This window comes from Prinia subflava, chromosome Z (genome assembly GCF_021018805.1).
Source record: "Prinia subflava isolate CZ2003 ecotype Zambia chromosome Z, Cam_Psub_1.2, whole genome shotgun sequence".
In the NCBI taxonomy this organism is placed as follows: Eukaryota; Metazoa; Chordata; class Aves; order Passeriformes; family Cisticolidae; genus Prinia; species Prinia subflava.
In genome coordinates, this window is record NC_086283.1 from 209,043 (window position 1) to 226,337 (window position 17,295).

At 34.5% G+C, this 17,295-nt stretch overlaps 1 protein-coding gene across 1 annotated transcript in view; it reads left to right on the top strand.

Annotated features, from left to right (window-relative positions):
- FSTL5 (follistatin like 5) overlaps window positions 1–17,070 on the top strand; it is a gene marked incomplete at its 5' end in the record, with an annotated part of 198,631 nt that extends 181,561 nt beyond the window's left edge. Inside the window, one exon of the mRNA XM_063422000.1 lies at window positions 14,667–17,070. Within this exon, the coding sequence (XP_063278070.1) occupies window positions 14,667–15,369 (703 nt within the window). The remainder of the gene's footprint in view (window positions 1–14,666) is intronic.
- Window positions 17,071–17,295: the final 225 nt, after the last annotated feature.

Sequence of the window (17,295 nt, forward strand, 5' to 3'; positions counted from 1 at the left end):
GAAGATGGAAATATTTTCTCAGATAGGAGGATGCTTTGAGCTTAATGCTAATACCAAAAAAGGAGAAAAAAGTGCCTTTTCTGATACAAGAGAAAAATATGAAGTGTTTTTAATGTTGGAAAGAGCATCAGGAGCAAAATTAGGAAAGCAAACTTAGAAAGTCAAAAGCTGTTATAGTACCCAAAAGAAAGGCACTGTTTGAGCTGATGAGCAGTTCCTACTGGGAAAAATCCTTTTGTTATCATCAAACAACCATTTCTGAACTGCAGAAATTAAAGAAAGGTCTTTTCTGAGCAACCTGCCAGAAATGAGCTATTCCAGGCAACAATAATGTTGGGAGTCGTGAGAAGAAAGCTGTTATGCTCTTGCACTGCTGAGTTTTTGAAACTAGAAACACTTCCACAATTAAAGGTATTTTTTCATCTAGAGGTAAATATTTTATTTTCTGCATTATACTACAGTAGGTGTAATAGCATGTGACGATGAAAATCGTGTATTTTAAAAATCACTTTAACTAAGAAAACGTAATTATATGGCAATTTAAATGGTATGAATGCAAGGCATCTGAAGTATAATATACCAGTTAAAGCAGTCTTCTTTAAAACCATCTGTGTATAGATATAAGTTGAAGAGTAATGTTAACAAAGTAAATAATGTCTAGAGTGTTGTATGTTAAGTCCTTAGAAGGTTCTCAGTTGCACTGCTGGCAAGAGCTCCAAGCACCAGTAAAGGAAATTGAGCTATATAGCTAAGAAAAAAAGTTCTTACAGCAGTTTTCCTTTTCCCTTTATTATTAATATTTCCCTCTTCAGAGTATTGTGGTTAACTTCTCTTCAACAGAAAAAAATGTTTGGTATATAACCCATTCCTTTTTCAGTATTTTGTTTCAAGGGTAGTAATCTTCCATGTTGGCAGATTAGAAGCTTTTTATTAGATCAGTGTAGATGCTGAACATCTAACACACTGGTTTTGAGAAATTAATGGTATTTTCTTTTGAGAGCCAGTAAAATTTTGGTCAGCAGATTTTATCAAACTTTGTAATAGTAGAACCTTATCTTTCTGGGTTGATTTTTGCATAAATTTTGGAAAAAAAAAAAAGTGTCTAAGGTATAGAATATTGGGAGGCTTTAAACAAATTTTTATTCACTCAAGATGAAGTAGATAATATTTTGGGTTTTTTTTTTTCTTGAACAAAATTATTTTTTGTATAAAATTTCTCCTTTGTACAAAAATGCTGCGCTTTGCTTCTTGTACAGATGATTTTGATTTTAAGTCATTTAATTCTCTTCTGTTATATTTGCTTTCTATTTTGATAACATAATTTTCCTGAAGTGATTGATTTCAGATTAAAAAAAAAGGTCTCTACTCTTCATAAGGGTTATCTCTTGAAGTAGGCCAAAACTAGAAAGGATGGAGGACATCAGTTTTTATATCCTCCTCCTCCTCCTCCTCCTCCTCCTCCTCCTCCTCCTGCTCCTCCTCCTCCTGCTCCTCCTCCTCCTCCTCCTCCTTCTCCTCCTCCTGCTCCTCCTGCTCCTCCTCCTCCTCCTCCTCCTCCTCCTCCTCCTCCTCCTCCTCCTCCTCTTCCTCCTCTTCCTCTTTCTCCTCCTCCTCCTCCTCTTCTTCTACTCTGTCAATGTTCCTGAAGTGAAGAATACATTTATTAAAGTTTTATGTTACTATATTCTTTAAAAGAAATGAAAAATTAAATTTATCCTCATTTCTGGGAAAGAAATCCCAAAGATTCTCTCAATTTCGTCTTTTTAAAAAATGCTTAAATATTTCTTCTTTTACACTGACTGCAGTTGGAGTGGTAAGCAATATATATGGCTTGTCTAAAAGAGAAAAATAACAAAAGAGGAACTCAGGTTGTTAATTTGGCACCTGCTGGCAGCTCCACACTTGCATCTTCCTTGACTGTGTGTGCACAGAAGAGGCAAAATTGCTCTACCTGAAGGAAGGGGAAAATAAATGACTCTTTGCAAATTTAAAGAAGTAGCATCAGAATTCACAGGACTTTGGCACTTTTCTAGTACCTTTAAGTCCTGCACTGAGTTTCTTCTTCATGCTTTGTTTTTCTCTTGTTACCTTTGCTTTACTGTGTTTTGCAGAATAATCCAGTACCCATTTCAGAGTATTATAAAGACAGTAAATATTGGTAAGACAATTTGGACCTAAATCTGCTTCAGTTAATTCAAGTAATTGTTCCTCAGTAGGCTTTAATTTCTTCCTGTGTTACCCATACTTTAGAATGAGATAAGTTTTGTAGCATAGGCAATGTACCATTCCCTTGCAAAGCTTTTATAGTTCCTGTCCACAGAAACACTTTAAAAAACATTCTCTATAAGCCGGGAAATTTCCTAAACTTTTAAAATCAGTACGTATAGCATGGTTACTGGCCACATTCCATTATATTTATCATTCTTGAAGAGTATTAGTTATCTTTTGTAAATTCATTGTCTGAAGTGGATTCCATCTCAATATTTTGCAGTAACCATGGTGTTAGTTCTGTCAGAGTATATCAAGTACTTTAATAGTGTCACAAAAACACAGTTCACTAATGTATTGTGATAAACAAAGTTGCTTTTGGAAAATTCATATAAAGATTTGCATGCAGTTCGTGGATCTCCCCAAAACGTTAAAATAAAAATGAAAGACAGACTCAGAAGGGTTTCTCTTTGTCTGTTTGATGATGCTCTAGCCTTGAAAAACACTGAAGTTGATTATTATGGCGGGCAAATTATACTTTTTGTGGAATGAAAAGTGAAGGTTTTCTATTAAAACCATACTTTGAGAGTGGTGAAAATCATCTTCAGAGATTCCTGAAAATTCTGGGAGACACATCTCTGTTTCAGAGCTGTTTTGCATGGAGATATTTTTCACTCTATGCAGGCACTTTCAGCAGTGCTAGCTATTCCTCTAATCAGTGGTTTTAATTTCTGACCACAGAGAGCAGCTTTAATAGCCCCTGCTGCTGTATGATACCTGAACTTATTTTAATGGCTTGGAGAAACGGGCATTTCAAATGTAATTGTAGGTCTTACACACATTGTGATGTAATGTCAGTCATTTGAGCTTCAATTGCCCAAATCTGTGCAAAGTTTCATAAGGCTATAGTTGGATGTTTTCATGCTGAGAGGATGCTTATGGTGATTGTGAGGTTCAGATTGTAGGCAACTAGATATAGATGTGAAAATACAGTGTATCTGTGGGTGCAAGCTGTCTGTCTTCTGGAGTTACAGTCTATACACACAGTGGAGTGTATAAACAATTTTTCTCACCCCCTACAGGCCTCTGGTACTGGTTATTTTGAAAAATTCTTTGGACTCTCTTGGCTGTATAGTCTAGGTTTCCGCTGGCAAAAATAGCAGCTTAGATTTTCAGCTTATATTTAGACATACATAGTTGTGCATAGACATGTAGCTGTCCACAGAAGAGGAATATTACCTGTGGAGAATGGCTTTTGCACTAAGGAGCTGTACATGTGTAGTGGCAACTCTTGAACCTCCTTATGGACCACTGAGACAATCCTTCAAAGAGGAGGGAAGCAGCTGCACTTGATTACGACTGCAGACATAGGTTTTTTCCTTGTTTATTTCAAAGTAATAAGGGTATAAATATTTTAAAAAATGATATGTTTATGTACTCTGGAAGAGATACAGTTAAGACATATTTTTTGTTATTATTTTCTGGTTCATATATCAGGTTTTAATAAACTGATGAAAACAGATTATAAAAAATACAGTACTTAAAATTAAACTGGTCATTGTGCCAGTGCACTAATTTTGCACATGTGCTTAATTGAAACTGCACTTTTTTTTCATTTCAAAGTGTATTGCTTGAAATCCTTATCAGAACCAACCAGAACTCAATTCTGTGTGGCTTGAAATCAAGCACCGCTGTCCTAAATGATATGTAATGCTGATATGTAGGCATTCAACTCTCCAGTTCATCAGCTGAAAATGAAAACATTTATGTGTAGTCCTAAGAAGACAGAGAGCATGCTTATCCCCTGACAGGACCAGGAAAAGTCATTGCTTTCAAGGATACTACCGCTTGCTGTCAAACAACATTAGTGGGGTCTTTATAGGCAAATTTGGAAGGCACAGGATTGGGCAAAGAGGAGCAGTGAAAGTATTTGGAACCTTAGGACCGAGGCCCAGGATATGTATGAGGCAAAAATTATTTTTACTTTTTCAGTTCTTATCTTTGAAGAAAAAACAGTGAAAGGAGGGATGCCCCAGTATGTGATTTCCTTCCTTTATTTCAACTGCAAACTGATATTATACCTATTCTATATACTCATGTGCATGTATGCATATTTATGGTTCGTAATACAAATACGTTACAAAACATAAATATCCATAAATATGCTCTTTTTATATCAAATAATACATACCTCCATTAAAACTCTGCAGACTGCCAGTAAGCAAACTGCAGAGTGATATTTCATGCAATTTCAGTGCTGAATTAGTGTTGGGTTATCTCCCTGTTATCCCTCCCTCTGTCCCATAGGATTTAGATGACAGAAGAAGGCTCCAAAGGAGAATCCACAGATGCTTAAGGATCTTTTGCTACACTTCTATTAACAGTCATAAAAAAATGGTACCAGAATCCTTGCCAGTGTGAAATACTCCAACTCACAGGATGAGTGTTTGCCCGGTGATGGGATCAACTGAATTCAGAAAGAGCTTGACAGTAAACAATATCCTGTGCAATGGCCATGTATTTTGGTTTGTGAACAATGTCAACCCTTTCCAGATATGGAAAAAGATATTAAAACGTGGCAGTGCTGCAGTTCAGGCAATAAGTACTGATCTTCTGGAATAAGTTTCTTGTTAAGCCTTTTATCAATACTGGGAAATAGAAAAAAAATTTAGTTAGGTACCAGGGTGATGAAGATGGAGAGTTATGCACATAAATGTGAGTTATGCACATAAATGTGACATTCTGTAACCTGGAAGCCTCCCATAGAACTGGGTGTGTCACTAAAGATTTCAGCCAGATTTCTAGTTTTTTGGTTCATTTACAACTGCCAATATACAGCACATTCTACCAATGATACTTCTACAATATATTTTCTAATTAATTTATTGCAATCTACCTTCTTGTTATGGAACAAACCCACAAAATCCAAAGCAGGAAGCTGTGCACATTTTAAATTGTTTAATGACATTCAAAGCATTTTTGGTATAGCTGTAAAGAGCAATGGCATAACAGATATATAAGTGAGATATTTGAGAGGAAAAAGATGCTTTGTTCATTTCTCAAAAGCAAAATACTCTTCATGAGCTCTGCCAGAGTCAATGCTACTTAGGCAGAGCAGACTTAATAAAGAATTTGAGAGAAATTTTATGTAAAACCAACATTACTTGTTCTAAACCATAATAAACCATTTCTCCACATTAACAGAGGGGTTTTTTTCCTGGTGTGAAAGGTCCACACCTTAAAGGACAGTGATTGAATAATTTATTTTGGGCACTGAAGGGGAGGCAGCTGTATAAATCCTGTTGTGTAATGATAATCTGCACTTTCACATTTTCTCATAAGTGAAAGTTGTATAGCATGTAAGGAAAAGAAAATGAAAATTTGTTTTTTTATGTTTCTTACCTATTACAAACACCAGAATTTAAGATGATGAGATTTTTGCAGGTAAAAAATGGGAAATCAAGTATGAAAAGAGAGAGGATGTGAAAATACTTGTAAAAACTGAAAATATTTATTTGTAGTAATAATTATATCTAGTAAGGTTTCCAAATTTGATACCTTTTAAAATATAAATTTATTGTAAATGCCTCATGTCATAAGTTACTTCTCAGTGATGGGCAAGTTTCTGTGAGCACATTATTCCAAGGAAAGATTTGTGAAAAGATTTCCCCCACTCTGAGACATTGATAATCCAATGAGAGCAATAGAGAGGAGTAGTTTTGTTAGAGCAATAATCTGATTTGCTATAGGGATTATTTAGACGGGTTGGCAATAAGAGTCTTCAGGTTGTTTTTTAGAAGCTATGATAGTGGTAATTATTGATAATTACTTTTAGAAAAGAATGATGGAGTTCCTGGGTTACTGTTCTTTTTTTCTGTAGGTTTATAGGTCCATAAAACTTGGAGTGAAATCCCATATTTTAAATAACTTTAAAATGCTTTAATATGGTCTTGAATTTATTTCATGAGACAAAAGCAGAACTAGTAATTTATTCTGTTATTATCGCTGTTATTAACTTTGTAACTTTAAATTTGTGGGCTTTTTTTTCATTTTTTAAAAAATAAGGCAATCATCTATATCATTTTTTAATTGCATTTATCGTTTATTCATATAGAGTAAGTGAGGAAAGAAACAATCACAGATTTCACAGTTCTAGTGTTTACTCCAGTTGGAGCGATATGCCCACAGGCTACAGTTCCCACTTGCACTAACTGTACAATAAATTATTGGAAATGTAAAGATTTTCTCTCATGTCTGGCAGGTTTAAGTTACATGTCATTCCAATATGCACTGTGGGAAACACCTTTATGTGCTGGTATTGTGCATGATTTCATTGCATAGAAGAGACATAAGGGTTGAAATTCTCATTAATATTAATCAGAGATTAATGGGCAGTGGGAGGCTTCTACATACTAAGCTATATAAGAGGAAATTTTGAATTGAATATTCCATCAACTATATAGAAAACATTCCAAAAAACCAAAGGTATTCTCAACTATCACTTACTGTTTTCCAACAGCCTGATCATAAAAACCAGGCTAAATGCACAGAGGTGACAGACACAATTTCATGACATAAATGGTTGTATTTTTTTAATCCTTTAATGTAGCCAAGTGCTTTGGAAACTTACAATGTTATGGCTACTTTGGGGGTTGGGTCTGTAGAGCTTGGAGTAGTAATGCAGACTTCTTTACGCAGATTTAATAGCTTTCCTTTACTTGGAACGGAAAAAGAAATCTTGGGATAGTCAAAGCTCAGCACATGTACTTACACATCTGGTTTGCGGAGACCTCATACAAAAGTCTCATTAATGTAAATTTTGTGAAATGTCCCTATTTTGCTGGTTCTGTAGACTGGAAGATATTTTCTCACCCCGTTTTATTACATACAGCTTTAATGTATCCCCCAATCTATTTGCCTGTGCAATCACAAACTGTCACCTTAGTGACTTGCAATACTTTTTTCTCACAAATTTGGAACATCCTATTTTTTATAGTTGCTCTTGTCTCCTCATCAGAAAGCTGAGAGCAAATCTGGAAATTGAAGCAGAGTGATAATCTGAACTGGTATGCTGAGAAGGTTCATAATACTGTAGAGAAGCGAAGGCAGAATCATCTGTTATTTGGAAGGCAGCAATTAGGTTATTGGACAGTAGACAAAAATTTATTTGCAACTGATCATCACTATGCATAAACAGTTAACTGTTCTGAAGCAGGTCTCTGTGGTCTAACACCATTCCTCCAAACTATCCATCATGATCTTGTGCTGTTAGATGATTAAACTTCAAAAGAATGACCATTTGCCTTAGAATATCTTTCACTCCATTATATACCTTTTATGATTATATAGTTGTAATATTACAAGCAAGTCATAAGCCTCCTGAATTTGGAGACCAATATGTTGTCAAGGAGGATGCTTATTTTCAAAATATATGTGTGTGTGTGAAAGATTGGTAATTGTAAAATTATTAGTAACTCGTACGTAACGTTCACAATTACTTAAGATCAGAAACAGTGTAAGATAAGTTTTAAAGAACAGCTGTTTTCTATATAGAGGATGGAAAAGTCGCATCACAGCCTTAGGCATGCTGATAGGCAGATTCCTCTGCGTTCTGCTTGTATGTGTTTGTGTGTGTGTGAGCTAAGGAATTGTGTCAAATCACAGTCATTTCATGAGATTTGAAACACTTGTTTTCTGCTTCTCAGGCACTGGAATAGGCTGCCCTGGGAGGCGGTGGAGTCACCGCCCCTAGAGGTGTTGAAGAAGTGTCTGGATGATACTGGGTTACAGTGGTAGTGCTGAGGGAATGGTTGGACTGTATGATCTTAAAGATCTTCTCCAACCTTGATGATTCTATGATTTTGTGATGGCTAATATCTCACCATCAAATGAATGAGTAATATAAGATTAAAATCTACTGCACCTATGCAATTTTGATTATGTGAACAAAGCCAAAAAAATGGTGTTTCATATATCCATCAGCTAGAAGAGGCCGTGAGAGTAATTTTCTCTGACTTCTGCATATACTTGTTGGTTTTGTTGGTTTTTTTTTTTTTTATTTCAAGTAGTCCTTGAGCGATTCAGATAATGAATCTGATAGTTTTGAAGCTACATCTACTGATCCAAGTAGATAGTAGTATAATCTTTACCTGGAGATTCCCATTACAGAACCTTCATCATGTCTCTGGTAGTTGCAATGGTATATTGTCCCCATTGTTAGGAAAAATTACCTATTTCTGATTTAAAGTTGTCTGGTTTCAGTATGCAACCATTTTTATATCGGACTCAGACTTTTGCATAAAACCATTGTCTCCATTCGTCAAATAATTTTCAGGTCTTTCCTTGCCCCTATTTTCTTTTTCTATTCCTTTTTTAGAAGGAGAGAAATATGAAAAAAAAACCCTACCACAAAGCATTCTTAGTTTAGTCTCCCCAGTGTAGTATACAGATGCTGTATTATTCTTACTCACCTCTCTTTTGATACACACTTAAGGACTTTACAGAGGCTTTTGGGTCTTGCTTTTATTTTTGACTCATTATGTTCAGATTTCATATTGACTTGCATGTCTGCTAAGATCATTAAATCCTTGAATAGCCACTGCTATTTTTAGGATACTGTTCTATGTTCAGGTGCTACATCCCTCATTCACACGGGAAGTTGCTCAACTTTACATTTGGATACCTTTGGACACATTTTGCTTGAATGAGCAACTGACTGTAAAATGATTTTGCTGTCGTTATCTGCAACCTTCGTGTCATGGACATTCACAGTGGATTTACATCCACATCATCTGTGAAAATTTTGTGAAGTATCAGGTTTTTTTACCAAGACGTTTCCTGTAAAATGATGATTCTGCATTGACAACTACATTTTATTACAGACAAATTATTTTTCCTTCAGACACAAGTTTTTATTCCAAGAAAGCTATGGCCTACTGATCTTCTGTTACCTTCAGAAAGTTTTCTAATAAAAAAATTAAATTAGGTTTGTCTGCCAAAGTTCATTTTTTCATAAACCCATGTTGACTGCATTATATTCACAATTCTCTGTAGTTCATTCTCATATCATCTATTTTATTATTTCCCTTGGATATGCATCAAGATGTTCAGCTTAGCTGGGATACCTGTCTTTGCCTTATGAATATGTAAACATTTTTTTTTCAGACTTTCCAAATTTTCCTGTTATTCTGAGTTTTATTGAAATGCTAAGAGCTAGTCAACTCTTTCAAAATTAGGAACAAATTATCTAACCTGACAGATATATGTCCCTGTAAAAAAAACCCTGTTTATCAGTTCCTCAGATGCCCGTGGCTTGGAAAGTACTTTCTCGTCTTAGGTAACAAAAGGGTATTTTCTCATTCTTTGCTTTTTCTCTGTTGGGTTTGTATTTTTTTTTAACTATACCAGACATGGAATTCTTAGCTTTACTTATCAGTTTTCTTCATTTCCCCTTTTCCCTTCTGTACCTTCCCTCCACAACTTCATTACTTTTTCTGTCTTTACGCGTCTGCCTAGAAATTCTCAGAGACTAAGAATCAACCTCACAAACCTCACAGGCACAGACCTCTCTTGATTTGTTCAGCTTCTCAAAACTCCAGCCACACAGCTCTCACTGAGACAGGCAGACAAACATATCAAATACACAGCTTGCCAAATCCTTTTACACCCAAGAAGACTGATTAAATTATTCCCCCTGCTCTTCTGTTTTTTATCTGCGTTGTTGGGCTGTTAGAGTATTTACATCCCTGTCCAGCTTTACTGAATTTTAATTGGAGCACTGAAATGTTGCAGGCAGTATGACAGCCAAGAAAGAATTGTTTAAACAGTAGTATTGATAAAATCCCATTAGTTCTAATAAATTACTTTTGGCAACTGTACTCCCAGTTTTGGAAAAGGTAGAGGCTTCATGAAATTTGACAATCTTCTCTTCCAGCCAAGCCTAAAGTTCTGTCTATTTTTAGTAATCAAAAACATGATTTTGACAGAATGATCTTGTATACTCTTATTCAAAATTATATATTTTTGTTGTATATACATTCTCACATGTGCCTCTTTAGTACCTCAGTTGTAATGGTAGCCTGTAGCACGATAGGTTAGAAACCATGTTGGGTCTTAGACAACTTGTATTTTCACCTAGACTATGCCAGTGGATTATTCTATAGCCTTAGGCCAGTGATTCAGCTTCCTTTACACTCTGTAATGTCTGTGCAGTGCTTTGAAATCAGTAACTAAAAGCTGCTACATACGTTCTATGTATTATTCTGCTCACATAACTGATCTCTCAGTGTATTCAGCTCCAGGAACATTACACTGTGGGCTAACTTTACATAGCTGTCCAAAGCAGTGACTTTTTAAAGTTTGAACTAGAAAACATTATAAAGCAAAAAGTCTTTTGCATGTTAATCTTACAAGAAAATAGAATTGTATTTTATCAGGGCCAGAGAAGTCAATACTTTAAGGAAGGAAAGAGAGTATATCTCTTTGCTTCCAATTCAGAAGTAAATAGAATGCAATGAATAGCATGGATAGCTGTAAATAATTGTTAGCTGAAAATAAATAATCACTGAAAAAATGTCTTAAACTGCTCTTTGCATGCTTTAAAAGTAAGATACATTGTAAACAGGCATTCAGATATAACTGATTATCAGAATATATATGTTAGGCTGCTGTAGCATATAAAATCAAGTTCCTTAATAGCTCCAGAGGAAGGGACAGTAGATCTTCCAAGTGCAATAAAAATACAACATCAGATAAAGTGGGTAAAATGTTGAAGCCAGTTTCTATAGTTTTCAGTTAAACTCAATTACCAAGGCTGAAGCCACTGTTTACATCTCAGGAACAGTCTGTCCAACATACTGTAAGCTTTTTACTTGTGGCTTTTTGAACCATGAGCTAAATAATACAAAGAGATAGATAAAGCTATAAAAGAAACTAGTATCCTTATGTTATCAGCTGATTTGTTTTAAAATGTGTTTGCTGACTAACTCTGGAGATCTGGATTCTCTTGCTGTGGACAAACACAATTTTTATGAAATCTGTCTTTGCTAGTGTGAAGGTTTATGTCAACATTCTTCCATGGTTCCTAAGATGTTTCATTCACACTAACCAAGTTAGTCAACAAAAAACATTTAAAGGATCTTAATTATTCCACAGTAGCTAAATCTATCTTAATGACCTGCATTGGGGAATGCTTATGCAAACCTTTTACCTGGCGGATTTCAGGGGATTTGTCTGAGAGAAGGTAGCACCAGGTAATGAGAAGCTGGAGTGCAAACCAATGGCAGTGTCCTCTGTGGGGAAAACCAGATGTCAAACCTGAGCCTTTCCACATGTTCAGTTGATGTTACTCCTCAGGAAGGTAGACAAGACCTTTCCTTTAACCTTAGACAATGGACTCAGATTTGGTAATCAAAGAGCTCATGTAACCAAAGTAAACACACGTTAAGTGTACCTGTGGTTCAAAAATTTATATTCTGGGAATAATATGTGAGAAGCAAAGAGTAGTAATTTATATATTCCTCTTAAAGTGAATAACATTTGAATGCAAAAATATTGCATAAATTGGTCATTAACACTACTTAATCAAATAATCATAAGCAAGGCAGATTTCTTTGAGTCAAATTGATTTGAATCCTTCATTTTAATCACAATTTAAATCAGCATGTAAGATTTACTGATTTAGATAATTGATGCCAATCTTGTTTTGCATTTGCATTTTAGTTTAGAAAAAGGTAATTTTTATGACCTGGAATAATATTTATAAAGAAAATAAATTGTCAAGCAGCACAAAGATTTCCTCTTCTTGCTTGATATATGATAAATGAAAAAAAAATGGTTTAGATTTTGACTAGTTTAAAATATATCTATTTAGATTTTTAAATTTGTTTAGGTTTTGACCAGTTTAAAATCTATGTGTTTTGATTTTTAAATTTTTTTTGTGGTGGAAAATGGTTAAGAATTCTTTTGCGTTTTTAAAATATTACCTTTTTTTTAAAGATTACTTGTGTTTTCTCTCATGCAGGATAGAAACTAAAATGCAACTTAAAACATACAGCCAAATTTTAAGTCTTTTTCCTGAATTAAATAAATGTACCATGAAATATGATGGACACATATGTAGAATAAAATATATCAAATGTATTAAGATGTTAATGGCTGATTTTTTCTACAGAAGAGAATTTATTACTATGTTTAGTATAGTTTCTGAAAACAACAGGCTGAATTTAAAAAACATTTATATATTTAATCACGTAGATGATGACTGCTGTATTTTCAAAATCACAGTAAGGATTTGGTGTATGTTTATGTATGTTGGAAAATTTCACTTGATGTAAGTCTGTGGTTTAGTACTTACATGAGCTAAAAACAACTTAGTGAGAGGCTTTTCTTTCATTTAAAAAAAAAAAATCCTGATTTCTCCCATGACTATATATTGGTATGCTGAAAGAGAAAAATAGTTTTTCAAACCCTAGGTTAGCTTGAGCTTGCCAGTCTCAAATGCAAAAAAATTACTGTGTGTTTGAAACTGAAATTTAGATCAAAAGTAGTTAAAGCAAAAACTCTCTGCACTGTGTACTTTTACTAAAATAGATTAAATAATATTATAATAGCTTAAAAAGAAGTTATTCATTACCTGTCATCATGTTGACCTTAAAATTAGGTATTTTCCCTTTATCTTCTTGTGAACACTCCTAGATAATTCACTGATTGTTGCTTTACATTGTTATGTAAAAACACAATCAATAAGCCAGTTCTATTGTCCTTTTGTAACCACTGCTCATGTGTCTAACATTGGTTATTAAACATGCAGACATGTGAAAGGCCAGTGTTTTTACCTATTTAACCTTTTCTATTACAGGATGGTTCTGTACATAATACAGCATAGGTCTGTTTCTTATAGCTGAAAAATTCTTACTAATTAATAATGAACCAGATATTTTATGGCTACCCCAAAAGATTAAGAAAGAGATGTTATATAGCCAAAAAAACTAAAAATCAAATTCTGCCTAATGATCCTGATCTTTTTCTGACAGAACAGCAGACTTCATGAATAGAAAAGTAATATTATCTTAAGTTATGCAGACATAACTTCCAAAAAAGCTCTCTTACACTTTTTTAACCAAGATGATTGAGTTCATGTTTTATAAGTGGCTGAATAATCAAGGACAAAAATTATCTCATTCTGATTTCTTCTTTGGGCAGGATTTGGACAAAATGAAATCCTAAGGTCCCTAAGCATTGAAATCATTCTTTAATTCTGTGCTTTTATAATACTGAAGCAGTGTACAAGGATTTTGGAAGGTGGGGCTAAAATTAAAAGTGTTCCTACATCTATGCAGTAGAAAGTGCAAATGTAATTCACCCTGTCTTATACTGAGGAACTGACTGAACGTTGTCCTGAATCCTTTTTTATCTGTTACTTTGGTGGTTCACTGAACCCCAGTAAGTACACTGGGGTTACAAGTATAGTGTGAAAATTTTGTGTTATTGTCAATTCAATTGTTGGAACATTCTGGCTGTCATATGGCTTTATACGAAAAGGATGTTAAAGGTATTTTTAGATTATATATATCACCATGCAGCCTAATTCTTAGGATCAAAGATTCAGAGGAAAATGCTAAGAAATGTGCCAAAAGAAAACAGCTGTTTGGGAAAATTGCTGTGAAAGCTACTTAGATAAGTAAAGCTAATATACTTTCACATGACTCCATAGTATTTAGAAGTTCCTTTTTTGCATATACATACACAGTAAACTGATGGTGCAGTCAGAACTTACACATTACCATTAAAGAATAGTGATATACTTTATATTAAAAGATTACAATCAATCATCTCTAGGATTTTAAAATTTAACCATATTATTCACCATGTTCAATGAAAGTTCCTTGATGTATGGAAGAGCATAAAAGGTCATTTGAATTGTAAGAAATATGATGTTTGGATAATTAGGAGGCATAAACCTAAATCCTTTTATGATACTCATTTCTATTGAATTAAAATAAGGAATATTCAGGTAATGATCTGAATAGCAATGAGTACTGGGTTAAGCTGGTGTTCCCAAGTAAGTCGAAGACCCATATGAACTGAATTTGAATATGTGGGATGTGGTATCTATTGATATTTTTATCTTTTTCTCCTTCCTGGCTTTTGTAAAAGTTAGAAGTGAATAGATATTCTGAAAGTAATGGTTTACCTTTTCCCTTGTGTCAGTAGGAAAAACGAACTTCCCCATTAATCAGATAAATGGGTTTTAGGCTTTTTTTTTATACATTCTGAATTATGAGAACACTAAAAATAAAATATTATAAACTGCTTAATATTTGAAACATCTGAAGCTGAGATATATAGCAATACCCCACTGCACATATTAACTCATCTCCTTTGCTTGCAGTGTCTTTCTCCATTCATATATAATGCACACAGTAGCTCTGACTTTGGTCTTCTGCTTTTCCTTTCAGGTTTGGATATATTCTTCATAAGGACGATCCCATGCTCCGGAAAATTGATCTGGAAACGATGTCGTACATCAAGACAATCAGTTTAAAGGATTATAGTTGCGTTCCTGAGTCGCTGGCTTATACCCATCTTGGAGGATACCTTTTTGTCTGCTGTAAGCCTGACACCACCGGGGCTGTCCTGCCGCAGCTCATAGTGGATAGCGTTACGGATTCCGTGATTGGATACAACGGCGACGTGACGGGCACGCCGCACGTCTCTCCAGATGGACACTACCTGCTCAGCATTGACGATGCAAAAGGCCTCATGAGGATCCAGTCCATAACAGTGAGAGGAGAAATACAGGATGCATTTGACATTCACACTAATTTGCACATATCTGATGTAGCTTTTCAGCCGTCCTTCACTGAAGCTCATCAATACAACGTCTACTGCAGCTCCAGCTCACAAACTGATGTCCTCCTCATGGAGCTCTCCTCTGGCAAGGTGAAGATGGTGAAGAGTCTGAAGGAGCCCATCAAGGCAGGAGAATGGCCTTGGAACAGTAAGAACCGTCTTATAAAAGACAGTGGCCTTTTTGGTCAGTATCTCATGACCCCTTCCAAGGAATCTCTGTTTATCCTGGATGGACGGCTCAATAAGTTAAATTGTGAAATCACCGAAGTTGAGAGAGGCAACACAGTAATTTGGGTTGGAGAAGCATAAGAATCTGTGTTAGATATTTACGGAGTTAATAGTTTTATGGTACACTGCACTTAAATTACACCATTCTTCAAATCTACACAATTTTAAATTGTTAGGCCCCTCTATACCTGTTATTTCTTTGACATGTACACAATTTGAATCAACTTCCACATAAAAGTGGCTAAAATGATGGCTATTTAATAATGGTACGCCTTATGAATTATCAACTAAGACTGTGTTGTTTGAAATAACTAAATGTTGAAATTGACAATAAGTATAATAAATTACTGTAAAAAAAAAGAAAAAAAAAGCTTCAGGAAATTTAATATGATACTTTGCATTTGTAAATGAAAGACTTAAACATGATTCAAATTTTGTGTTGTTTTGCTTCAGACACAAAACAAGAGCTGTTGTACAACCTTTGACTACTTAAGCTGAAATTTTATGTCCTGTCCAGTCCACTATTAAATCTTTTTGTGCCTTGAAGCAAAAGTTTCACAAGACAGACATAGAAATTATAAAATTCATTTCCACTGTGGCTACAGGATTGTTTGTCATTGGAAAGAAAATTTTGCTATCGAATTCCAAGTGTCAAGTTGTGCAACATACAATGACAGGAGAAAAAAAGAAGAATTATATTTGCAGTGCTTTCTGATCACTGCATTTTGGAGTTTATTTCTATGGTGTCTCAGTTAAAAAGCTGCTTGCAGAAGCTTAACCTTTTGTTAGAAAAAAAATAAATGTTAGGTTTTTCAGCTATCACAGCGTGGCATCAGCAAGGAGTTTCAAGTCTACTGAAGAGAAATATTGCACATCCTTTCAGAATATACCACATTCTAAAAACCTAGTATCACAAAGCTTCACTTATATCATTGAGGAAACTGTTAATTAAACATGAAGAAAACACATTTTAAGAAAGTGAGAATGCAAAGAACTGAAGACTAGTAGACAACATTTTTGCTTATTCATTGTACCATTGATTCCTATTTGTTAAACCATTTTGTTAGCTCAACAGGTTTTCTAGTCCTTGCATCCAAATGGATTAGTGCAAAAAAACCAAAAAAACAAAACAAAACAAAACAAAAAAAAACCACAAAAAAAACAAACAACAATAAAAACTTTGTATTTTTTATAGTTTGTTTACTTAGTATTCTAATATAACACTGGTTAAACATGTAAATGGGAAAAATAAGATTCCCAGAAGCAGAATAACTAGTCAATAGAAAGCCAGCAGTGAACATCTATCCAGACTCAGAGCAATGACTTACAAGTTTGAGGGGATTTTCATTTTTATTATTTTTGCTAAAGAATGCTTATAAATTCTTAAACTGACCTCCATTTACTGAAGGCAATCAGAAAAAATATCTTTTTTTAAACAATATTTTACTGCAATTTAGATTGTGTAAAATTGCTTTGAAATCTGTAATTTTCTAGCATTGTAGTCTTGTGTGCATTGAGCATTCTGCCCTGTGTGGTACAGTAGATCTCTCTTTAGCTTGGGCAAACCTCTGGGTAAGTAGCTTTAGCTGAGATAAAAATTTGCTTACATTTCTAGCTACTGAATCTCTTTTCCTTTTTAAGAACTCCTCTGTATTGTGAACAAACAATAATCATGTAAACTGTCTGTTACTCAATTGCAGTAGTCCGTCTCATGCAGTTTTTGTTCTGTAATTTATACCACGTGAATGTTCTGTATGTAGAAAATGCTTGACAAAAGGAGAATAAACCCCATAAATTTTAAACAGTCCTGACTTTGGTGAATCATTGAATCAGCCACACTGAGCTGGCAAGTAAAACTGACTATCCAAGAGCACCTATTATTTTAAATAGATGTATGAAAATAGATGTATTTATATATGTGCAAAATAATATGCACTGTGGAAAGAATTTTTTTTAGAAAAGCTTAGGTAACTGGAAAAATTTCCATTGGCTGCTACAAAGGAAAGC